Source organism: Temnothorax longispinosus, chromosome 1 (genome assembly GCF_030848805.1).
Source record: "Temnothorax longispinosus isolate EJ_2023e chromosome 1, Tlon_JGU_v1, whole genome shotgun sequence".
NCBI lineage: Eukaryota > Metazoa > Arthropoda > Insecta > Hymenoptera > Formicidae > Temnothorax > Temnothorax longispinosus.
This window is the reverse complement of record NC_092358.1, coordinates 392911-416917: the sequence shown is the minus strand read 5'-3', so window position 1 is coordinate 416917 and position 24007 is coordinate 392911. Positions and strand designations below refer to the sequence as shown.

Below are 24007 nucleotides of genomic sequence, written 5' to 3'. Positions count from 1 at the left end.
AAGGGATATATTTCTTTTTACACCAAATGTGCATTTGTACACTGTCTTAATTTTATTGAATCAGTGGTTACAACAAGACGACGTGTTCAAGAAGGGTCAACAGTATTATTAAATATTTAGTGTATTTAGTCTTAATATACTTCAAACAATAAGATTATAATTTCATGTAGTTCATTATACGTAATATATTAAAATATATATTTTAATGTTCTTCGCAGGTAATATAATATGTATATACAATCGCAGGTAAAAGTATGTACAAAGTAACTGCACCCTAAAGAATAATTGTCGCATCGAGATAATAGATCTAAATCGGAAAGAAAGGCGAAATGAGGACTTGCGGAAAATAAATTAAATAGTCTTCTTAATATATAATAATTATTATAATTAACGGTAATAGTATAAATGAATAAAATTACTGGATTCTCTTCTCCCTTATATATTAGATGTAAAATAAAGTGTAATGTGTCTCTCGCGCGGCTATTATATATACATATACTGATGTGCTGCACACTCGCAATATATGTATATACATATATATGTGTATATATAATATATATGTATATATATTGTATACACGCGCGCGTGCGTATATGTCCACCGGGCGTGAAAATATAATCTTTGAGGTAAACTGCATTTAAAAAAAATTGTAAACAATAGTCTAATAGGTACCGACGTTAAGTTAAAATTAAGTAATGTAAATCACTCTGTGCTCAGAGTGACAATTACGGAGGTATATTCGTTCGACTAGAGCCGCCGTACAATACAATCAATACTTGCTACTGTGTATTTAACGCTACAGTCTGTCTGATAAATTATAAGGAATGTGTATACGCACGTGTGTATGCGTGTGTTAATATTATAAACGGAGTGACCGAGTGTGGGTCTTGCACGGATTTCATTTATAGGCGCGATTTAAAAAGACAATTAAAAAACGTTCTCTTTGGCTGCCGCACATCGCAGGTATTCCTAAATTAAAATAAGCGAAAATAATGCGCAAGTATGGAGTAGCTGATAATTGTTAACGGAGGTTCACGACGACGATTATCGTGTCTCCGGTTCGTTCGGTAAATCATGACAATTGATTTGATGATCGATGAATGCGGTGATAAGTAGATTATGATCTATGATATAATTTGTCACTTTTCCGACGCGTTCGTGCACGCGGTAAGATACGAGGTACGCTAAGACGCGAGATGATGCTTATTGCTTTTGTAAGTATGTACTATAAGGTAATGTTATCTTCGTGGACTTTGTACATATACGGGATGCGTCGCGTAAAGCCCTGCAGGCTGATCTCCTCTCGCGAGGGAGGGAAGCGGCCTGCGGCCGCTTGACGCGAGGCGCTCTCGTTGAAAAATTCGCGATTTGACTCTCCTGAACGGCGACTCTATAGTCAATTGTTCACGACGTAAAACTTATCACATCCACGAAATTATTCAAGAGCACTATGGTATGCATGTTACGGAGTGTTTGTCGTTTCAATTAAATTACTGATTGCTGTTGGCGTTTTCGTTCGCCGCTGCGGCTACCTCTTTATCTCTCTTTCTCTCTTTGTAATACGATATCCCGTTACGATACCGCGGATATGGAGTCGGGAATACAGCAGCAGAATTGTACATGCGATCGGAGTGGACATACGTTACAGCTAAGAAAAGTCTAATACGTTACGCTACTTAAACGTAAGAAATGGGATGAGGACAGTAAGCGTAAACTCATTCTCTCACGAAACTCATACAACTGCCAGTTTATATCCGAGAGGCTTGCGTCCACGAGAAGTCCGGATTGCTGATACGGGCAATCCTCTTAACTCTTCGAAACCTTATTCTGATATTTACAATCGAGAATTTCTTTGAGTTAGCAATTAAATTACTGCATTTCTTCTAAGTAAGATTATTATTTTAGAGGAACAACAATTAAGTTGTACGTTTAGGTTTAGATCTTTAGAGAGGACATACCCTTCATTTGGAAGTTCGAATTTAAATGGCTGGATCATAAATTATAGAAGGCATAAACTATACTCGATTACAATCCTATTTAAGTCCATCCAAGTGCGAAGATTTCTGTTCGAAAATTCAAAACTCGAGTTCCGACATCGTGGACGCGAGCCTTAACATGTAGGAAAATAAAATAACTCGAAAAGCATTGCATACTTTCTGCTGCTTATATGTCACACACGCACACCTCTCCTAAAATTCCCTTCTCAATTCTCTTTTTGATGTCCGAATTCATTTTTTTGATATAATTAACAACTCTCTCTCTCTCTCTCTTAAAATTATTCTCCCAAGTGCTTTCATTGTACGCTGCAAATATATATATATATATATATATACACAATATATATACTTTTGAAGCGCAGGAGTGTACAATAACGTGAAAATGTATCTTTCCGATGCAGAATATTAACAATACGTAATGAGTAATGACCAACTAAAGGAACAATCGGTTCAACGTCCTGCTCTTTCTCATTATTATACGGCAGCTTAGCTATCGTCAACGCTATAGAAGTGTGATTTTTCTAAAGTATACCATCAACAAATACAAAAGTACATGAAAAAGCATATGAACGTATATACCCTCAACAAATATGGAAATAATATAAAATGTAACAGGCATTACACATTATATATATATATGACAACAAATGCAAAAACAGATTAAATAAAATCGTAAGCCAGATGCGTTGAATGCATGCAAACGCATTCGCAACAGGTAAGAGTTGTTGCTGCACAAAAAAAAGAAAAAGAAAGAAAGAACTGTTTAAGAATATATAAATTCAATATTTGTATATGCGATTCTCTATATATATGAGATTCTCATAATTATATTTATAATATACATATAACAAGTTCCATGTATTCATGTGTGTAAATAAAACGATTCTTTCTATTTCGTAGAACTGTATCTGACCTGTGTAAACTATATAGAGCTATTGTAATGCGATTTGCGAAGTCCAGTAAACGGAATAAGTAAATCATGGTGCACAGTTAATCAACTAAAATGTTCCCTGTATTGGACCTAAAATATTGGCAATATAAACAGTGGGTATGTTCCCGAAATATCTCTCGAAATAAAACGAAGCTACTTTTGGAACAGTTTCAATATATTAGATTTCTAACAGACTTCTGGTTATGGAAATGCGGTAATATTCTATGGAATGAAGATATGATAGTCTTTTTTTAATATGTGCAGATCGAATTAATTCTAGCGTTAATTGTTTTCATATACTGTGCTCATGGTGACTATGTTATTGCATGATCCAGTGTAATGTGTTCATCTAAAGTATATACTGAATGTAAAATGCAATAAATAACAATTAGTGGAGGTACAGTAATAACATTGACATTTCTACGTCTCACTCTAAACGATATAGCTTATTCTATCAGGTACTGCGTTGGGTTGTTTTCTGTCATGGTAACATGCACCAGTCTGGAATATGTGTCTTGTAAGATTCGTCACGAATGCTGCTTCTTTCTTTTTTTGTGTAATACACAGAACTGCTTTACCAGTTAACACGCTAAATATCGTACATACAAAACGTTGACATTAATCGCATATCGATTACCTAATCGCCTTAAAAACGATATCAATCTTATGAACGGAAAGAAATCCGAGGAATATGTAAAATTCTTCTTACGTAACGCATTACGCAAAGTCTTTTCACGGAAACATTCTCCGACGAGGTTATCTGTTAATTATAAAAAATATCGTCTATTAATACAGCAGTCTTTGAGGTCTCTTATAGAAGTAAATAATTGTGAGAAAACAAGGTGGCCTGTTGCACGCCATTCATTTGAATCGCAATATTCTGAGCACTAGATTATCTTTCTGAATATTCCTTCCCATTCATAGGATCTCTCTTTTAAATTTAAAGTATGATATATCGATAGTCCACTTTAAACTAATACAAAACTTACATCAAATATTTTAAGAGCTACTCAACAAATCCTTCATTTGTCATGCACACTAGCTCCAAATGCAAAAAAAAAAATTTTACTTTGATTCCTTGGAGAAATCAATTCTTTTTTCGTAAAAGTGATACCTTAATGACACACATATGGTATGTTAAAATATAAAGAGAAAAATAGAAAAGAGAGGGAAAAAAATAGAAAAAAAACCACGGAATAAAAAATTTTCTTAACATCTCTAAAAACGCGTAGCATCTGGTTAGAGCCTTTCCCTGTTTTCTTAATACTAAACGTTCTTCCTTTGTTTACAATTAAATATCAGTGGAAAACTTATTTTGGAATGATCAGTGTCTCTGCTCCATTTTAAAGCAATCGCGTCAGCCCGAAAACTGTTATCAGAATGAATCAGAACTTTATCAACTTTTTTAGGCCATACTGTGCCTGGATATTCAGCAATTTTGTGTCCCCAAACGCGAAGGAATGCACGTCCGCATGTCTTTTTTGCTGCATTCGAAGTGTGATATTTTATGGACATATTCACAATCAACAATTATTCTATCTTATGTACAGAGGCATCAGAAACTTGTTGTTTTTCATTTTAGAGCATTTCGCGCATCTCTCAATTTTCGGCACGTCAACAGTTTACTTAATTTATATACGTATATATGTATACAAAATTATTCGACACGTTTGAGGATCGAAGAGTGATAAATTAAACACTCTTGAAGCAACAGCCTATGTTCAAAAACGTTTCATTTCGCTTCTAAATAGTCTCAATCAGAAACTAAATAACGGAATAATTTCGCTAGCAGTATTCAATAGCGAATATCCTTTCATAAAACTTTAATATCAAAAATCTTTAACTGTACCTATATATTAATTCTCTTAAAAAATACTTAACTTTCGTCCTCAAACGATTTGGAATCATTCGGTATACATACACGAGTCCGGCAAACACTTCAAATGTCCGTCTACGTGATCGGTGCACTGTAATGCAATAAATTTTAGAATTGCGTTGCTTTCGCTGAGATGCTTATGCAGACGAGCTTTATTTTCCGCGCGATAAATGTATCTTGCTCGTATTTACAAGGTGACGACTAACGTCGTGATTTTTTTCCGAAACAGTATTATTTACATCGATTATGTGTCAGATAATTAATACTCTTGCTTTGCGAGGCTGCTGCAATTTTGCATTGCTTTTGCTTTCTCGGGACTGGACATCATTATTTTCTTTTTTCCGCGCGTTGATTCGGAACGTGACTGCGATCGATGACGGTCGTATCGATCGTAAAGAAGGAGGAAATAGGAGAATTCATGTACTCCTACCTGTTGTACCTTGATAACGCTGAGAAGCATTGAACACTTTAATAATGTATTGCCTAACGCACTTTCACCCATTTGGTCCGAGCGCCGGAACAGATGCACAGGTGGATTTCGGCGATGATGAAGTCTCACCGTCTGGACATCCTGAATTGTTATTTAAACTGCTAGCGCTACTGCCTAAAGTACAATTGACCATTGTGAGCTGCGTGCCTTCTAGATCTTGCTCCTCTTCCTCCTCCTGTTGATTATTCGAGGTAGAACTGCCCCTTCTTTTGTACTGCAATCATGAGAAATGGATAAATTATTTATTTATAGCGCATCTTCATTATCTTCTATGACAAAATATCAAAGCGTCCAACTATACCTGAGGATTCTCCATAATATGAACATCCTTCGAGCCTCCATTTATCTCCCACGGCGACAGTAAGGGTTCTTTCGCGCAAATTTCGAAAACCCCGTTAGACTGTGCGCCCTTTAAAACACACGTCATATATTATCTCTTGTTCATATAAGTTCAATCTAATCAAATCTCCGTTTGATTACCTTCGCGTCCGAGTGCGGATTTGTCTCGATCGGTGACGATGGACACAGCACTGCCAATTCAATTTCATTCGGGGCATCGGTGGCATTCGCTTGTTGACCCGTGGAAGTGGAGGACTGCTCCGCGCAACATCCATTTCCGTTTCGCGATAGCACACATCTATTCGTAAGCTGAGCGTCGTTTCTCAATCGAGAATTCTCAAACTTCCTCCGACAATATATGCTGCAGAGGCATATCATGATAAATCCGATGCTTATGCTCACTCCGAGGATCACACCTATTTTTTGATAACGATAACGGTTAATAAAATGGTAAGTTAATGGTAAGCACAGTTAATTATCTGAATCTAAATCTGCCGTTTCCCTCACCAAGACTCTGATCGGGCTTGGAGTTCGTCTCATTGCCCGACGGGGCAGGTACTTTCGACGTTCCGTTACTACCGTTACGACTAGTACCACCGGTAACAACCATAATAGGGTCTGACGGTTTCCCATAGCCAGCTTTCGTCGCTGCCAGCACCACAACGAAATATTGTTTCCCCGGTGCTAAACCTGGTAGGTTCGTTGTCCTTTTGTTACCGAGTACGGTCACGTTGTTCCATGTCGTCAAGTTCCATGTTGTCAAGTTCCATGTCACGTTTACGGTATATGCGACAATATAATTTTGTATAATGCCGTTTACGTTGCTCGGCTCCTCCCATGCAATTCGTACTTTCGTGGTATTCTCCAGGAACCATTGTAACCCTTCGACTTTACCAGGAACTGTAACAATTCGTTTATTATAATACAACATGTCCTATAAGAAACCGATGTGCGGAGTGTTCTATTAAATAGTAACTATCTCACCATCTTCGTTTGTGTAGCATTCTATAGATTTGCTATAGAAGCTGGTCCGATTCGTATCGTGTCTAATGGCTTTTACTTTAAACTCATATAAAGTAAAAGGCTTCAGCTCGTCAACGCTTGTTTTTGTGTCATTTCTATAATATATATTTTACAAAAATTTAAAACTTTCGTCAGTGGATATTTTATGCATTCAATTACGTTTATTTCAAAAAGATCCAGCCGTACTTACACGATAAAACATTTAGAATTGCTCGAATTTTGCACATGCACCGCATGATAACAAAACTCGAACGATGTTACGTCGTCCACATCAGACAATGTCCATGACACGTTAATGGACGTAGGCGAGACGGGAATAGCCTCCAATGCCATTGGCACAGTGTCTAAATTGCAAGATTATCACATATAATTGTCTGTTCTTCTATTCAGTGCGAATATAGTCTATGAAAATCTGATGAACTTACTAGGATCGGATTGTACGGTCTCTACGTGTTTCGTCAAGCAGCCTGTGGCTTCACCCGAGCTTACCATGCACAGACGCATAGTATAAGAAACGTTCATATCTAGATAAAAATTAATTGCATTTGTAATTTATACAACATTCTATAACATTGTTGAAAAGTATCATTGTTTAACACGGAATACCTACCAAGATCAGTAAACAGGTATTCAGTAATATTCTGTGGCAAATGAATATTCTTTAACTTCTCGCCATTTTGATTTTCACAATAAATTTGCCAAGAATCGAACATTGATTCAATTTGATCACTTTGCTTAAAGTTGATCTTCCATTTCATCTAATAACGAAACAAAGTTTAGGGAGCAATTCGGAAAACCATAACAATTTTGCAATTCGATCGATGAATGATATACCAACCCTGATTATTGAGGCGTTTACAATTAATACTTGAATATCCACAACATTCCTTATAGTAAACTGATTGGATTGATTGGAAGATGGCATGGTTACAGTAACCCAATCCAATTGTGCTTCACTAATATTTGGCTCGCCCTGCTTTGTTCTTGCCAATACTCGAAGATCATATCGCGCTCCAGGTTCCAGGCCTGTATCCGTAAATACACGATTGTATTATTGATTATTGCCCATGTACAGCTCAAAGAAAAAGAACAATGGATTAAAAATTATACCGGAAAGTATGTAATATTCATCGGAGGCAGGTAGATGATGTACCCATCTGGAAGATGAGCTCTGGTGGAGTTTCCATAATAGTTTATATTCCACCACGTCGCCGCGAGACTCTTTTTTACTCAAAGGCTCCCACGATACATTTAGTTTTGTACTACTGATTATATCCACATTCATTTTTGGTGTGCCTTTAGGAACTAGAAATAAGATCGTTATTTCGAGTTAGTTGTTTTTTTTTTGTGTTACGGGAACAAAGTTAATAAAAACAGATAGAAATACGTACCACTTGGAGCAGTGGAACACACAATGGTAGCTGATTGATCGCTAGCACCAAAATTATTCCACACTCGTACATAGAACGAGTAATTTGTAAATGGTTCGAGAAGTTTTGTTACTTCTACAGACGTAGAATTCCCTGGTTCTGGCGGTGAAACTTCCTCCTTTCCACCTTCTGTCATTAGGGATATATAACAAATGTATAAATATAGATAATTGAAATAAAAACCTCTTAGAAATTTGTTCTTATACTTATCCCAATACATCATCCAACTCACCTACGGGACTATAATGGACGGTATAAGCTGTAATACTGGTATATGGTACAGACTTTGGCGGTTCCCACGAAATTAAGATTTTAACTGGTGAAATAGCGTGACACTTCAGAGAAGTGGGTGTAGCGGGACTGTTGCGCGATGTATTTACTTGGAGCCGGCCAGCGGCCCAAATTTCACCCGCTGCATTCACCGCCACACATTGGTATATGCCAGAGTCAGACGGCACTGTTGCTGATATTGCTAATTCTATTTTATTGTATTCCTTAACGTAAGTTGTTCTGCGACCTACATCAACATACAGAATGCACAATTAATTGTAAGAGCAAACGAAAATTGTCGAACACGTCCTTCCTCGACAGATCATAAATTTGTCTCTAATATCATTACCATTGACAGTAATATTCGATGAATCTTTCAGCCAATAAATTTGAGGTACGGGTAACCCTTGCGCCTGACACTCGAATCTCGCTGTTCTTCCATTTGGACAGATTTGGTTTGTCGGCGTTTTTATAAATGACGGTGGTATTAATATATCTACAGTTACATTCTGCAATAATATATGCGCAATTTATATATAAACGTTAATTTACTGCTAAATATCAATTACAATTTGTTGAGAGCAACCACTCACCTGTACTTCTAAGTCATTGGTGATAGAATTCTTTGAAGAACACAGGTAGACACCGGCATTGGAAACGTTCACGTTTGTTAATGACAGTATACTAATGCCGGTGGTGGAATTAAGAAGGATGCGAGGTTTTGTAATATTATCTACGAACAAATATGATCAAACATATTTAATTTTCTTGACTAACTAAATATGCGCGTATCCTGCCTTCCAATTTTTTACCTATATAACGAGGAATAAAGGACCATGTTACAAGTGACGGATAACCGGATGCAGCACATGCCAAATTAAGATTCGACCCATTAAGCAGCCAATGATTGTACGAAACCTGTGGAAACAAAGACGATGGCGTATGCGTTTTGTTACTCTCTATTCTCGCGATAACCGTTAATTTTGCTTCTTTGCTCCTTTTGGTCTTTCTTAGAAATTCATTAGTGACTATGCATCTGGAATACAGTAATTTCCATTTAGTTTGCAATAGAAAATTTAACGATATTAAATTAACAGATTAAAAAATAAAAGATTATACTGTACCTATATGAGCCAGCATCTGACAGTTTCGTTGCACTTATATACAGAACACCTGGTGGTACCACAGAATACTTTGATTCATTATGATAAGATAACAATGTTTCATTATGCTGCCACGTAATATTGGGTGGGAAAGGAACACTGTCAATCAAGCAAGATAACCTTGCGACTTCGCCTTCTTGAACAGTAATATTTTCTGGAGTTTCTTTAAATACATGGGCAAGTTCTGTAACACGTGACACTCGTTAGAACAATGATAAATCTAATTTCTAAACTCGCGTCCGAAAGAAGGGGCCGCCGGCCGTTGCCCTCGTATATTTGCGAAGCATTTACCTGCTATTTGAATAATGGTGGGTGCTGACTGTATCGACCATCCTAAACTAGTACGTGTTCTACAACGATATTCATCTTTATTATGGTTTCTAGCATTAACAATATTATTCCTTTCCTTTTCTTTGAACTTTTGCATTTGTAAATTTTGTTTCTGCACCTAACACGTCAAATGTGTCAATATAATTTCTAAATATACATTATAATCTTAGAACAAATCCAAAAAAAAAAAAGCGTCACACAAGCACGTACCTTGTGAAAGTGAAGAGAGCCATTGGAAAGAAGAACACAGCGAGTAAGACCACACGGAGGTGCTGGTTCTCCATTGTGCAACCAAGTCACAGTCTCATTCGGACCAGCTATACAACTGAGCGTGATCCCCTTTTTTCCTAGTATCACATGGCCACTAGGTTGAATTTCCAGCGTTAATCCAGAGCCTTTAGTCAATCCAGCGTCAGAACCGTCTGGTTTGGACACGTTCCTACCACTGATATTTCCTCCGATACCTTTAACACCTGCCAAAACCAGACAGTTTGCACATTACGACACTTTCATAGGATATAAACATCACATTTTGGGAATCTTATCCGACAACGTTGATATACAAATACGTAATCTTTTCTGTGAGAGTTAATATCTAGAATCTTTTAAACTTTGCAGTGATGACCGATCAGAGATTACATCACTGACAATATCGATTCCATGACAAAATCTTTATCAACTCTTTGAGCAATCAAACGTACATTTACATAGCACCTTAGATGACTTATCATCATAATATAAACGTACATTTTAAATTTTGTGCCAAAATAGTAGATATTGCCATTTAATCATCCGACCTTGATATCATTACATATTATTTAATTGATTATTTAATCATTCATTTGTTGGAAATTGTTCTTAGTTTTATATTTTAGAAACGAGAGTTACAAATATCATTAAAACTGCTCAACGAGGTAAGAATGTACTTGAATTAGAAATGCGAGAAAGATACTTGAGGCGTGTGGTCGAAAAAAAACACGAGTCTCCGCGACGTTTGCCATGCAAAACGCGTATCGCGCGAAAACAGTATCAGGTTTCTCTGCGATAACGCTAACTGCGCGTCTCGCTCTTTCTCCATCCCAGGGGGGGATAATTAATGGCAATTCATGCACCTCGAAGGTATACGAGGAACCGTCTCGAGAACGTCGACGATGCTCTGGGCCCATGTGCGTCTTAATAAACCAGTAACATCGTCGCCCGGAACTCGAGGGACGGCTCGGGGGATACCGGGGCCGTTTGGGGTGTCCCGCGCGAGGAACGTCGTTTTCCCGGGAAAAAAAAAAAAAAAAAAGGAAGACCGTAAACACGGAAGAAACGGAGCACGCACCTGCGGCGCAAGCTGGCTTCAGCACTTCCGTGATCAAGACGCTCAGCAAGAGTACTCGCGCCGCCATATATCCACGCTCATCGGCAACCGCGTACCGGTGCGTGCGTGCGTGCGTGTGTTTGTTGCGTGTACGCGCGCACGGTAGGGTGTGTATGTGTGTGTGTATACGTGCACGTGTGTATGTGTATGTGTTACGTGTGTTGTTTCACTGGTAGAGGAGCACGGCCGTGGTGCGCCGTCGTCGATTCTTCGTCGTCGTCTTCTTCGACTTCCTCGTCGTCGTCGTCGTCGCCGTCGGCACCGGCGCCGGCGCCGCTGTCGCGTTGCTGGCGCGCAAATTTCGTCGCCGCATGTTTGACATCGTCGGCCTCGTCGGAGCCGAGGAGGGACAGAGAGAGAGAGAGAAAGATATCTCGCTGCCGCCGGCTGTTCCGTTCGCCGAGCTGCCGGAGCGCCCTTTCCTCCCTCCGCCCCCGCCCCACCTCACCGCACCACGCTGCTATGCCGCTTATTCGCGTGTGTGTATTGCGCGTTCACATCTCACATCGTCAACCGGCGCGCGGCGCGTGTTAACCGATCCGAGAGAGAGAGGATACGCGAGCAAACCGACGCGGCGAAAAACGAGAAACCACCGCACACCCGGCTCGGATCGCGGAATCGCGCGACTCCGAGCACCGTCGAGCACCGTCGCCGGGATGCGCCGGGAGACCGTGCCCGCACCACCGTCTTCGCCGGCGTAAGAATTCGTCGTAGCGCGTCCCGTCGTTTATTCAGCACGCGACACCGACACCCTCGTTCCTGCGCTTGCCATCTTCCCTCGGGCGTCCTCGGCGTTTACCGCCGCCTAGCAGCGCGCGAAGGAACCTAGAAGCGGCAAGCGCCGCGGCTCGCGCAGCGCACGTGGAAAAGACAGGGTGACCGACGGGATGCGCGGAGAGGCTTGGTCGGTATTGCATTCCGTTGCGGAAAATGCCATCTAAACCATTTGACGGTCACGAAAATTGTTCAATTCGTCAATTAAATATTTAACCAATTAATGTCAATCTACCAATTTAGATTAACTTTAATCTCTTGGTTTAACTTACTTTTTATCTTTTTCCAGTCTATAGCTTCTTAAGAGTCGAAAAAGTTAATCTGCATTGGTAGAATGGATATAGCTTGTTAAATTCGATCGTAATTAATTGTTGTACAAGAAATGTCGCGATTTAAGAGAGAAGCGCAACAATAAAAACATATATTAGTTACGAAAAGAAGTAAAAATCTCACTGACGTTCTTCGGAATGCAAATAAAATGAAAACACACGCGCTCTTTTGAAAAATAGTATGCAATTTGGTACTATTTTTCTCTATAAAAATAATCAAACGTTTTCTCCTTACATTAATTTATCTCATCATTCCGTTATAAGAACGTGAAAATGAAATCATTGAAAGATAAGTGTTTCACAAAATACTTCCTATTTTATACGTCAAAAAATGTTGGAATAAAATATAAAACGTCTCGCAACCTATTCAACCTACTCTCGTGTCTTTTCAGCCATTTCCAATAAGATAATCGAATCAGCAAGTACAAGAAATTTGTCTTGCACTCGAGTCAGATAAAAATGTTTCCGTCCTGCGGATAAAATCATTTTCCATAAACGCCCCGAGTTGCGTAGGAATAAAAACGATCCTCTCGCTTTTTGCGAGCCGTTTGTATTCCGGTTTTTCCGTCATTTTTCCCGTCCGTTATCCAGCTGTACTTATATATATTTCTCTACGATAGTAATCGCATGCGAGAGAAATCGCGCGATCGCTGCATATATATATACATGCACACCTCGGGGCCGTTTTGTATCTGCAGGAATCACGGCATAAAGCAGAGTGCGTGTCGTCTACAATGTCGATGAGAACGACGGCGACGAGACGACCGATCGATCGAGGAATCGGCACTGGAACCGGTTTTTACTGTTTACTCGACAATTTTCCGAGCGCGCCATCGCCCATGACCCTGGCACCGGCTTTCTCTCGCGGGGAAAGTTTCCCCCCGGTACCGGAGGGGTTGGTCCCGGCCATCAATCGCGATGACGGGGGATTCCGTCGAGAAGCGGAACCCGCGCGAAAAAAAGCCCCACAAAAGACCAGACGATGACTCGAGAAGAAGAATCGAAGTCTTATTCGTCTCTCCGAGATTCGTTCCAATTCGTCCATTCTTCCCCCATTAATTCCCGTCCCGCTTCTCGCGAGCCGGTCGAAAGTAGCAGCCCGGTGAACCCTCGCTCATTGTTATATCTATCTATCTCTCTTTCTTTTTTTATCAGGTCCTAGCTAAACCGACGTGGAACGGCGGTCGCGGCTTCTCGATGCAAATTAAGATAATCATGTCGAGAAGTGTATCGTGAGGAGTGTAAACAACCATTGTTCCCCTCGTTCTCGTTTGGAGAAAACGCCAAGTTGACCGTTATTTCGCAGTCAGCCGTAATGACATGTCCGGCTCAATCCGCCTGTGCCTCCGGCGCATTCGCGAGCGGAGCTTGCACGAAATAGAAACCGTTGATTTCCGTCGTCGCCGAGTCCCCGCAGTCATGTACTGCATTGCAGTCATCGCCGTCATTGTCGACATTGTCGTCTCGCGCGCGCGTATAAGGGAAAGTCGCCCGTCCCCTATATACGCGCCCCCCCCCCCCCTCACCCCCCGTTCGGTTCAGAGATTATCATGCTAGTAGGACGTTCTCTGATGACGTTTCGCTCCTGGCGAAATTGATTAACGCAACTTGTCAAGCTCATTGTCGATGTAGCACGATCGTAAAGCCAATTCGCGCCTCTCCACGGCCGGCAAATTGATCGAATATATCTATCGAGCGAGGTGATCAAGCGTTAGGTCGTTATTATTCCCTCGAGTCTCTTCACAGCGCTTTCATGGACTGTGAAATTGTACTATAATGACTCTCGCATCGATCATCCTTCAAGAAAATTACATGCTCAACGCGTGAAACTTATAATCGCCGGCAACAAAGTTGGAAATGTTCACCGTTTGTACGGAAACGATGATAAATCTTCTACATTAGGAGATCCCTATACCGTTTGGAGAAATATTACGATAAATCTTCTTCATTAGGGAACCCCAATAATCTTTATTTATCAAGAGATATTTTTTGCCAATTTTTATTATTGAATATGCGCGACGCAAGAAATTGACGCAAAGTTAATGCAAAAAATTGATCTACTTCAACGCATATTAAATTTAAACAAAAAATTGATTTTTATGAAGAGGAGGAGAATAGAAGACAGTATAATCTGCAAGAGGTCCATATTAAACCATGCAACCATATTAAAATTTTTGTAATAACCGGAAGGCCGCGGATAAGTTTTATTTTTGAAAATTATACAAAAACAAGATATCTTTATTTAAAAACTTCTTTATATTATAACGTCGACATTTCTTAGCGAACCGGATAAAACGGAAGTCAGAAATTGGAGATCGTAGGTTGAGGAATTGAGGATATCTATTTTATATAATAGAGCAGGATTTTTGTTTTTATTGTTTTATCTCTTTTGCAAAAATTGTTATCAAACGAAATTTAGCTTCCTCGCCTTTTGCGACGTCCATAAGGGAGAAAGTGAATTTTGAAAGAAATCGATGGAAAACCGCCGCTATTGATATTTATATCTATTGCGGATTTAAGCGCGACATATGCATGACGTACGTGAAAATGTGATAATTATCGACGAACCTGTCGCGCCGCGGATAAGACATCCCCGACAATGTCAGTTTCACCTTTCTTCATCTTCCGTTTTATGCGCGTATGTGAAAGGTGCCCGCGAGGTATAATATCGTAATCCTCGCGATTAGATTCGCATGTGGTACATACATCCTGTGCACTAGTAAAGCGCTGATTTCCAGTTAGTCGACCCATTAGAGTGAATCTTGTCTCTCGCATTTATATAAAACTCGCTCACGCAGAGCACGGAGAGCGAAGCAAAAAATTGCATATCGTCGATTACGGGAAACGTTATTCTCATACTAGTATTGTTTTTATTTCAAGCGACGCAAGCGCATTCGTATTGTCTCCTCTTATTCCCTCTTCCTCACAGAAATCAATTTTTTTTTATTGCAACATGCGTCGAAGTGGATTAATTTTTTTACATTAATTGTGCGTGGAGCGCATAAATTGACTTTGCATTAATTTCTTGCGTCGCGCATATTCAATAATAAAGATCGGCATATAATATCTCTTAGGATTCTCTTCTCAGAGATAACTTGTTAATCTTTATCGATTATCGTAAGAACTTGTATTTCCACTTTCGCTGGAAAACACAAGACACGCCAGTCGACCACTGGGGTCGATTGACTGGGACATGCAGATTGAATCATGTAAAATAATTGAAAAAAAGGGGAGTTTCCGGCATATTTTATCAGTTTCTATTATCGAAAGCGAGCGGTGCCATATGAAAACATTAAATTACTTCGATGTACATTGCGAGAGAAATATTTATGTGATTTCTCGTCTCCGACGTTTACGATTTACTGCATGTGGTCACGGCAAAAAGACAGGTCTTAAATAGATATAAAAGATTGTCAGCGTATAAATGTAAGATCCGCACTACATCAGCTCGTAGGAAAGATTATATAGACGTAAAAGTTCTCTCGGTACAGTTCATTAGAAAGTAAAGTAGTGATACATTTATTGTTACCCTTATTATGGACAAATGTTTCTCACCGTTTGCTTTGAAATTCTTCAATTTCCCAGATAGCAAGCTGACGTTCATTTATCGTCGTGTAAAAGTGATCCAAAACATGTGAGAAATTCGAAAGGAACCTTCCAGTGGTTAAACAAAAGAATTTTAAAAGCAAACTTATTATTTGGGAATAATTTGGGAAATCTTTCGAATTGGTTCGAACCTCTTCTTTCTTATATAGAGAAGGAAAAGTTAAAATGTCTCGATATAAATAAAGCGATGAGAAAAAGTTAAAATTACTCGATATAAATAAATGATGAGAAAAATTCGCACACAACGGCGATAGAAATGAAAATTCTATTCTTCTTACTTTCTTTCTAATAAGAAAATGTTTTTACACCTATTTACATTCACAAACGCTATTCAACAATTCGTAATAATGCGTACAATGTAATGTGTCACACGGCAACGCCTCCCAGACTATTATAGTCGCGAGAAGGCAATTATGACAATGCGGCGACACATGCTTCTCAAGAGACGTAAAGTCGGCTTCGGTCGACAGCCTGATGAACACGGCCGAGGGAAAAATGAAAAGCATGAGCGCGTGGAGAGAAAGAGGGTAAGAGCGCGGCTATAAAGCGATCCAGTTTCGTCGAAATTCTCAGTTTGTCAGTTATACGTATATCGCAGATATCACTGCGAATCGTAGCGAAGCGACCGATCTTCCAGTTGGTGCTGCAGCATGAAGACCGGGCTGGTGTTGCAAGTAAATGACCGACCAGTTATAGATATCTAAACGGCTGTATAGATCTCGTAAATTTTGAATCTCGGTCGACAGTTCTTCTCGTTGCGCAGAGGAAGTGCTTCGACAACTTGTGCTCTCTGTGACCTGCTAATCCTGCTAATAAATAATTTAGTATAATTCAACGCGCGCGCGCAAGTCAAGTTAGTCGGCATGTGATGTTGCTCGAGGTCGCCGATAAATTATTAAATATGCGTGAACGAGAGAATAAAATTTAGAAAAAAGAAAAATCGAAAGGGAATGTACTAAATTAATCATTGTGGTAATTTGCAGTTGGCGCTGCCCGTGATGCTACTAGTCGGACCCTCGGAAGAATTTTTTTTAGACTAGTGAGTGCGTTTTTTATTATTTTTTTCAGTACCGAGACTATTAAGACTCGAAAAGAGTTATTTGGTCTTATACAGAATGTTCCAAATCAATCTGAACTCCTTGTGAATTTTTTTATTTTGAGTTATTTTTATTCGACCGGAAGGTCGATGCTATTTTTTTCACAATTTTTTAGATCCTTCGGTAATCGAATTCTAAGCTGAGTTTAAGTAGACTCGCGATTGTCTGAGTAATAAGCTTTTATCACCCTAGCCCCGCTCCGAAGCGGTTCAATTTTTAAAAAGCCTTCTTGATGAATCTCTCTCTCCTCTCTCTCTCTCTCTCTCTTCTCTCGATTGGAACGATGACAAGCGTGTCATTTTATATCTACTTTTCACTTTTACGTCTTTCATCATTTATTAACACCTCTTACGTTGCAGCCCTAAGAAAGCACTGAAGGAATTCTTCCAATCTCTGAAGGAGAAGAAGACCAAGACGAATCACGTGCAGCATTATCACATACACTATCTTCCAATGCCGGCGATGCCTTTCCATCCATTAGCATGGACGAAAGCTCCGGATAAATACTATCTCGACGAACTTTACAGGTACATTCCAGTTTTTCGAGTAAAAAGGATTAAACTCGTTTCGCGACTCGAGATTGCACCTGATAAAAAAAACTAATCTGGATAGAAACAATAAATCATCGCGCTCGAGGGAAAGTGATACTCCAAGTTCAGTTAGTTATCGTATCTCGAGCACGCGCGAGAAAACTCGTAATCTCGCGGCGCCAAGATCCTTCAGCTCTATTTGCAAATGTTATATTAATATCACGCATGACTGGCGCTACCCATGAGTGTTCTTTTTAATTTTCTAGCGACACTCTCGCGTCGTTCGGCTGGTCGGACCTCCGCTACAAATACGCGCCCGATCCCTCGCTAATCTTTTCGTCGGGCTTTCAACACCTGTCCGAGCCGGATCCATGGGATGACCTCTGGAGCGACGAGATTCTAGGTGAGTTCGGATAATTCCGCGCGACGGAAAAATCAATCGTTCGTTCGTCGACCGGAACGAGTAAGAGGCGGAGCTGGGCGATCTCGAGCGATTAAAAATAGCGATCTTTTTCTTTCGCAGGCACCGACGACGCCTACGATACGATCGATCGTAACTCCAGGGGAATACTGATGCGGATCCCCATCAACCGGCAGCTCATGTTCCATTTGCCGTTGAAGAAATCGCGACAGAGAAGGTCGGAGACGGTGACGACTTAAGGCTACGCTGAAACTAACTAATTGTGATTAAAATTGGTCACCGAATGCTACATCAAATCATTCGTTTAGCTTTAGTTTAGCTAATTGAAAGCTTACGATTAGTCTCTCCAAGCGCTTAGTCTGATATAAGTTTCACTTAGATGGCTTGTTATTTATTGCGCGAATAACAGACATCCCGAGAGATGTTTCTTTGACATCTCTGTATTCTGTTGGATCACATCTAGATCTCGCTCGCCTAAAGCGGCGCAAAATAAATGTGAAATAATCACGCGTTTAGAATTCCGACGTGGAGCTTTGGGTCGCATCCGCGAGTAACAGCTGCGGAAGTTGTTTACACAGTTTAGCCGCGCCCGCGTGAAATTTTGGGGCGCACGGACGACGTCGCCGAGTCGTTTTCAGCAACGATTCGGGCAGTAATTCACGCAGTTCCGGTACGACCGAGGTGGCCCGCAATTTCCTTCGTTCGATTCGAGCTCTTTGCCGCACCTCGTAATCTTCCTGCAGCCTCGACGAGAGCCGCGTCATGTATCCGCGATCTGTCAATCGCACTACGTGACTTCCCATCAGCGACGTCAGTCGCGATCTCACGGGTGTATAACTGATCCTGTGTCGATTAATTAAGAGGTTACTCTCGAGCAAGCCGGCCGACGAGACTTCAACCCACCCGTATCTTACGCAGTCCGTTTCCCACCACGCCGGAGGCGCGTCGTACAGGTCCACAGCCGACGAGAACATATCTGCCTATATAAATTGTAATCTATTTTAGGAGTGAATTCTTTTAACGCAAAATTTTTCGTAACCTGATAACTCTATTAAAAGATGTTCTTTTGCAACTCGAGCGTTTTTTGTCTCACATTCCCCGTGATACCGTTAGAGTCTACTTTACACGATCCATTCTCGTCGGAATTCCGAATCGGAATATGATTCTGTTTGTAATTTCACGTGCCACGATTATGAGAAACATTTGGAGAATCAGAATAAAAAATATATACATGTACACATATATGAAATTATATAATGTATAAAAATTATAGAATTCTATCCTGAAATCTAGCGCGAGTTGTAGATCGTCTAAAATGGGCTTTAGATATTTGAGAGATTTCGTAGTTATACGTAAGATTAATTATTAAAACTCAAATTTTATTACTAACTTAATAATATCTACAATTTGGGAGAGAAATCCTTTCTGTTTAATCGAGCGTAAATAATACCCGATGGCTTATCCATAGGCAGATAAACTTCCTTGTTCTGTCCTTGTATGACTTTGGAGAACTTGCTGAAATCCAGATCGAAGTAATGCTTGTTCGGCATTTGCATCTCGATGCTACGAATCTGCAAATATTTCATTCCCGCGTAGTGTACACGTAATAAGTAAGATAAAATAATTTAATAATATTAAATTAGTTTCCAGATATTTAATTATTTAATTTATTAATTTAATATTAAATTATATATCAAGATATCTTTTTGACAAAAAAAAAATTAAAATAGTAGACTGTTGTTTTGTAAGAGCTCCCGCACAATGAAAAATATAAGGAACAAGGAGCAGATATTAGCGATTAGGACTGAGGATAGCATTGATATACGGCTTCTGATAGGTCAAAAATTTATTGCCTGTGTTATTTCCTATTTCTGTTGTCTGTGTTTTTCATTATGCATCCAGTTTTATTCCTGATTCCTTAGTTCTAATCGCTAATATCTGTTCCTCGTTCCTTACATTTTTCATTGTGCAGGGGCCTTAATAATTACATGTTATTATACTAACTTGCTTGACTTTATTAAGTATGCACTTTTCTGTGAGATAAAGCGTATTCTGCACACTGGGCGAATAGATTCCCGTGTCCGGTGGACCCGCGAAATTTTGCATAATGCATTCCTTTACCATGTCCCACACGCGGTCGAAATCCACCCCGGTCGCGGTGGAGAAGTCCCAGGTCGCCGTTACGACGGTGCTGAAAATACGATCGTTCATGTCCGGCAACGTCCTGTACTCATCCTGAATGAAATCCGTAAATGAGCTTTGCGTGGTTTTCAATACTCGCAGCTCCTTTAATCCACCGCGTATTCGTGGTGATTCTAGAATTGAGTTAAATTCCAAAATAAATTAACGGGCTATTTTTTTCTGTTCGTTCAAATAACTTCAATCTTTCTGATGTTATAATAAGCTTTATGAAATTTTCTTTTCAAAATAGAACGCCAAATATATATGCTTCCGGCAAATATGTATATTAAAATGTATTGCGTTAGCATATATTTGAATAGCACGAGAAGTAATATTTTAAGTAAAAGAGATATCAGAAAGATAAGAAAACTCATAAATATTTTACGCGTAATCCTACTTGTTTACTTTCTTGCAAGAGCGATATAAAAAGGTCACGCCAGCCGAGAATGGAAAGTTAATTCTACTAATTATAGTAAATTTACTTGAACTCTGAAATAGATTTTATGATTATCTCATTGTCAAAATGTATTTTCTATTTTTGATCTAATCAACGCAAGCTATACATTTTCAACGTGTCGTCTTTCCACTTTCCAAATCAATCTCGGCGAGCTACGTGACACAGAATCGCGCGAGCAATCATCTCTTTCTCGAGCCGTACCGTTTCTGAGCTGACTGACTTGGCAGAATCTCGTTGCGGTGGGGCACATAATGAAGGCGTGATTGTGCGGCCGGTTGTCAACCTGGTACCTCGCCCACGGGTACTCCTCGACGTTGATACTGACTTCCGCCACTTGCTCGTACATGTAGAGGAAATGCGAGCAGAGGAGAAGCGCGAACGCCTCGGGCGAGTGGATGCCGTGTTTCTTCGCCATCAGGTACACCGTGTTCTTCTGGCTATCCGTCGCGATGATGTCCCGATTGTCACCCTCGAGATAATCCCTCTGAGAGCTCAGGCGCAGATGCGTGTCGACCTCGTACTCGCGAATCTCGTGTCGCAACTCGTCGCTCCGACGCACATACAACAACTTGACATTGTTCTTGCCGTAACCGCAAGCGCCTAATTCGTACTCGCCCCTAAACGCGAATTCCCTCTGAAGTTATTTGCCGTTTAGATTTTTTCATTCGTTCACAAGTCTCCTACCCCCCTTCCGACTTATTCATACACAGAGAAAATATTATATAAGATGCTTCATATTCCTTTTCACATTTTTTTTGTTATAACGTGGAACGTAATGTTGTAAGAATTTAAATTGTAATAGTGACAATGAACTATTGATTTTAGCTAATCACGTTGGTAAAAATTACGATGCGCATTGTGAAAAGTTACAGGTATTTTAAACCACGTTACGGGGACAATTTATATATAACAATACTTATTGTTAAGCCCATTTTAGACGTTCTATAATTCGCGTCAGATTCCGAGACAGAATTCCATTTATAAATTTTACACGCTGTGTATTTTGATACATATGCTCGCATCTTAATATTTATAACACATGTGTGTATTCTTGATTCTCTAAATGTTTTTTTCGTACAAGGCATATAAAATTATAAATAGAATTCTGTCTTGTATTCTGACACAAATTATTAGGTCGTCTAAAGCGGGTTTTAAATTTAAAGCGTAATCGGTCTATTTTTCGTCGCGTCTAAATTTATCGTATTGATATCGTAATTATACTTCCCGCGGACAAAATAAAACGTAACAATTTGTACAGGAGCAAAACTGAGCGCTGAATTTTTGATCGACAAATTGTACATTAAAAATTCAAATAATAATGGAAATCCTGTTATAATTCTTACTACAATATTTTCTTTGTCATATATTCATCACTTTCATCGCTTACGCTTTGTTCGCTTATATTTAACTAATAAAGCGTCCGGAGAAGAACGATGGAAAGAACTACCTTAGGTACCTTTTGTCATTTTCGCTGATATTCACACGTACATCCCTCGCGCTACGCGCAGATTCCCTGTCTCTCATCGGTCTACTGAACGAATACTTATCGTCACTCGGCATATGGGAAAGCTGTTCCTTAAGCGTGGACATATCTCTCCTGGAGCAAGATTACTTTGGAGCAAGACTATCGGCGTTGTACTACGTGCCTTACGACAGCGTTAATTGATATATATGAACGAATAAATATCGCGTCCGAAAATCACACGTCCTCTCCCTCGCGCTTTTGAACTCAACTCTGTCGGTCCCATCTTATACGCATCGAAAACTTCTCTATCTAGACCCGATTGACCCGATGATCTTGTTATGACATCGTCGACGGCGAAGGGGGGCAAGTTTATCATATTGCGAACCAGACACATCTTATTGTTAATCAGTAGCCAGCTATTTTTTTACGTTAAATATTTTTAAGTTACTTAAGATTTGTTCGCAGTTAAAAATCACTGCTATGTTACCGAATAATAACTGCTCTTGATTGATAAATAAGAAATGCGAGATGTCTCGTCATGCAATGTGTTAACATTAACATCCATAACGTGATAATCTCGGCGAGAAGGTCGAGAGGAAACTATAAAAAAAAAACTGCAGCAATTTTGTCGTAGTCGATCCGAGTTTCGTCGCCGTTCCGAGAAGCGTCGGTCATCTCCAATCGTGCCCTACTCCAGTTACGTGGAAACCATATTGGGAAATATGTCGATATCCGTGTGCAAAATCCGCTTCTCCCAAAAATTGACGTCAAATCGATAGGATCGTCGCAATACGTAAATAATGAATTATCAGCATGCGCAGTTCGGATGAGATATCTGCATAAATGGATTAGCATATATTAGTATTCGCCGATGATATTTATTCTTCTTCGCGGTGGCTACGATCGTTGAGATTTATTTTTCTTTTCGCTAGATATGCTACTTATTTTTCTTGTATTTATCTTTCTTTCCGAGAATTATGATCAGATCACGAGGGTCGAACGAATATACTTATTATTAAATCAATATTATTTTCTATGCTCATACAGTAGTAAATACTTAAGAGTCACGTTTCAAAGATCATTAATAAAGTGTATTTGTAGAATAATAAACAAATAATATTATCGTGACAGTTGCTATGTTGTTTGTTTCAATGCTAGTCGCACAAAATTTTTCTCAACAAAATTAATTTAGAGCAACTTCGATCGAACTTCGATTAACTTAATTGGTGATTGTTAATATAATTCAACTAAGGTAGAATCATTAAAGCAACATTTCTAACTATCAATTCGTTATCCCTAATCCAATCTTTTCTTCCACATGTTAAATAACAAAAAATTAAGAAGTAAATATGTTAAATAACAATAAAAATTAATTTCTATCAATCACCGTTTCCGCATGAAGTTATGCGCATTGGAAGCGTACTTGAGAGGTCGGTGAGTTATCATCATACATGTCTGGTGTCCGTGCATCATGAAACACTGTTGGTTAAAAAAGTTCGAAATTGTTTATTCGATAATTAATTAATTCAATACTGCGCAAGTTATTTTAAGAGCAAAAATGCTATTTTGTTTTAGCGTAGCGAGATTGAACTTACCGTAAGTACAGCGCCGAGCCTCTCCCTCTTTTCCAGCTTCCAGCGGTCGAACGATTCTAGCCAATCGCTGGAGAAGGAAAATGCAGGGAGACTCGCAGAGGGTGACACGTTCGACGTACGTGTAAGCGCAATTCTGCTCGCTGCGCCTTAAATCGAACAGCCATGTCAACATTTTCCGCTCACGTGTTGTCGTTCTCGCTTGTCGCTCATTTTCTAACCTAACGTTCAATTCTCCACGAGACAAAAATGCCGTACCATGATCGTCGGAGCCGAATCCGAATCCGAATCCGCGTCCGCGGGGCGCGAATTTTGCATTGCGATTATTCGCGATCTCTCG

At 39.6% G+C, this 24007-nt stretch overlaps 4 protein-coding genes across 4 annotated transcripts; 1 reads left to right on the top strand and 3 right to left on the bottom strand.

The window, feature by feature from the left end:
• Positions 1 to 29: 29 nt before the first annotated feature.
• LOC139810140 (protogenin) lies at positions 30 to 11993 on the bottom strand. The gene is made up of 19 exons (XM_071773456.1): positions 11177 to 11993; positions 10060 to 10322; positions 9811 to 9967; positions 9481 to 9703; positions 9169 to 9392; positions 8950 to 9089; positions 8706 to 8865; positions 8319 to 8603; positions 8048 to 8215; positions 7767 to 7961; positions 7495 to 7682; positions 7267 to 7414; positions 7082 to 7180; positions 6847 to 7000; positions 6618 to 6751; positions 6141 to 6533; positions 5775 to 6049; positions 5596 to 5703; positions 30 to 5508 (listed from the first exon to the last, which is right to left on the bottom strand). The coding sequence occupies exons 1-19, from the start codon at positions 11241 to 11243 to the stop codon at positions 5299 to 5301; spliced, it is 3591 nt and encodes a 1196-aa protein (XP_071629557.1). The 5' UTR covers positions 11244 to 11993; the 3' UTR covers positions 30 to 5298.
• A 2432-nt stretch (positions 11994 to 14425) lies between these two features.
• Positions 14426 to 19044, top strand: LOC139810354 (uncharacterized). Its single transcript, XM_071773826.1, has 5 exons — positions 14426 to 16598; positions 16908 to 16963; positions 17381 to 17548; positions 17818 to 17954; positions 18075 to 19044. The coding sequence occupies exons 1-5, from the start codon at positions 16575 to 16577 to the stop codon at positions 18209 to 18211; spliced, it is 522 nt and encodes a 173-aa protein (XP_071629927.1). The 5' UTR covers positions 14426 to 16574; the 3' UTR covers positions 18212 to 19044.
• Positions 18485 to 19186, bottom strand: LOC139810385 (uncharacterized). The gene is made up of 2 exons (XM_071773891.1): positions 18876 to 19186; positions 18485 to 18815 (listed from the first exon to the last, which is right to left on the bottom strand). The coding sequence occupies exons 1-2, from the start codon at positions 18944 to 18946 to the stop codon at positions 18485 to 18487; spliced, it is 402 nt and encodes a 133-aa protein (XP_071629992.1). The 5' UTR covers positions 18947 to 19186.
• Positions 19187 to 19330: 144 nt separating this feature from the next.
• On the bottom strand, positions 19331 to 23900 carry LOC139810314 (uricase-like). Its single transcript, XM_071773728.1, has 6 exons — positions 23671 to 23900; positions 23463 to 23554; positions 22067 to 22910; positions 20812 to 21227; positions 19977 to 20287; positions 19331 to 19543 (listed from the first exon to the last, which is right to left on the bottom strand). Exons 3-6 carry the CDS (start codon positions 22198 to 22200, stop codon positions 19373 to 19375), a joined length of 1032 nt encoding a protein of 343 aa, XP_071629829.1. The 5' UTR covers positions 22201 to 22910; positions 23463 to 23554; positions 23671 to 23900; the 3' UTR covers positions 19331 to 19372.
• Between the last annotated feature and the right edge of the window lie 107 nt (positions 23901 to 24007).

Coding starts and splice junctions, on each gene's coding strand:
- LOC139810140 (XM_071773456.1), bottom strand. CDS start 11,243: ATGGCGGCGCGAGTACTCTTGCTGAGCGTCTTGATCACGGAAGTGCTG. Junction 9,968..10,059: donor GCTCTCTTCACTTTCACAAG/GTACGTGCTTGT, acceptor TTGACGTGTTAG/GTGCAGAAACAAAATTTACA. Junction 5,704..5,774: donor ATCCGCACTCGGACGCGAAG/GTAATCAAACGG, acceptor TGTGTTTTAAAG/GGCGCACAGTCTAACGGGGT.
- LOC139810354 (XM_071773826.1), top strand. CDS start 16,575: ATGAAGACCGGGCTGGTGTTGCAA. Junction 16,599..16,907: donor AGACCGGGCTGGTGTTGCAA/GTAAATGACCGA, acceptor GGTAATTTGCAG/TTGGCGCTGCCCGTGATGCT. Junction 17,549..17,817: donor TATCTCGACGAACTTTACAG/GTACATTCCAGT, acceptor TTAATTTTCTAG/CGACACTCTCGCGTCGTTCG.
- LOC139810385 (XM_071773891.1), bottom strand. CDS start 18,946: ATGTTCTCGTCGGCTGTGGACCTGTACGACGCGCCTCCGGCGTGGTGG. Junction 18,816..18,875: donor ACGGACTGCGTAAGATACGG/GTGGGTTGAAGT, acceptor TAATCGACACAG/GATCAGTTATACACCCGTGA.
- LOC139810314 (XM_071773728.1), bottom strand. CDS start 22,200: ATGTCCACGCTTAAGGAACAGCTTTCCCATATGCCGAGTGACGATAAG. Junction 21,228..22,066: donor ATCAGCGAAAATGACAAAAG/GTACCTAAGGTA, acceptor ATTCGCGTTTAG/GGGCGAGTACGAATTAGGCG. Junction 20,288..20,811: donor AGTCAGTCAGCTCAGAAACG/GTACGGCTCGAG, acceptor ACTCAATTCTAG/AATCACCACGAATACGCGGT.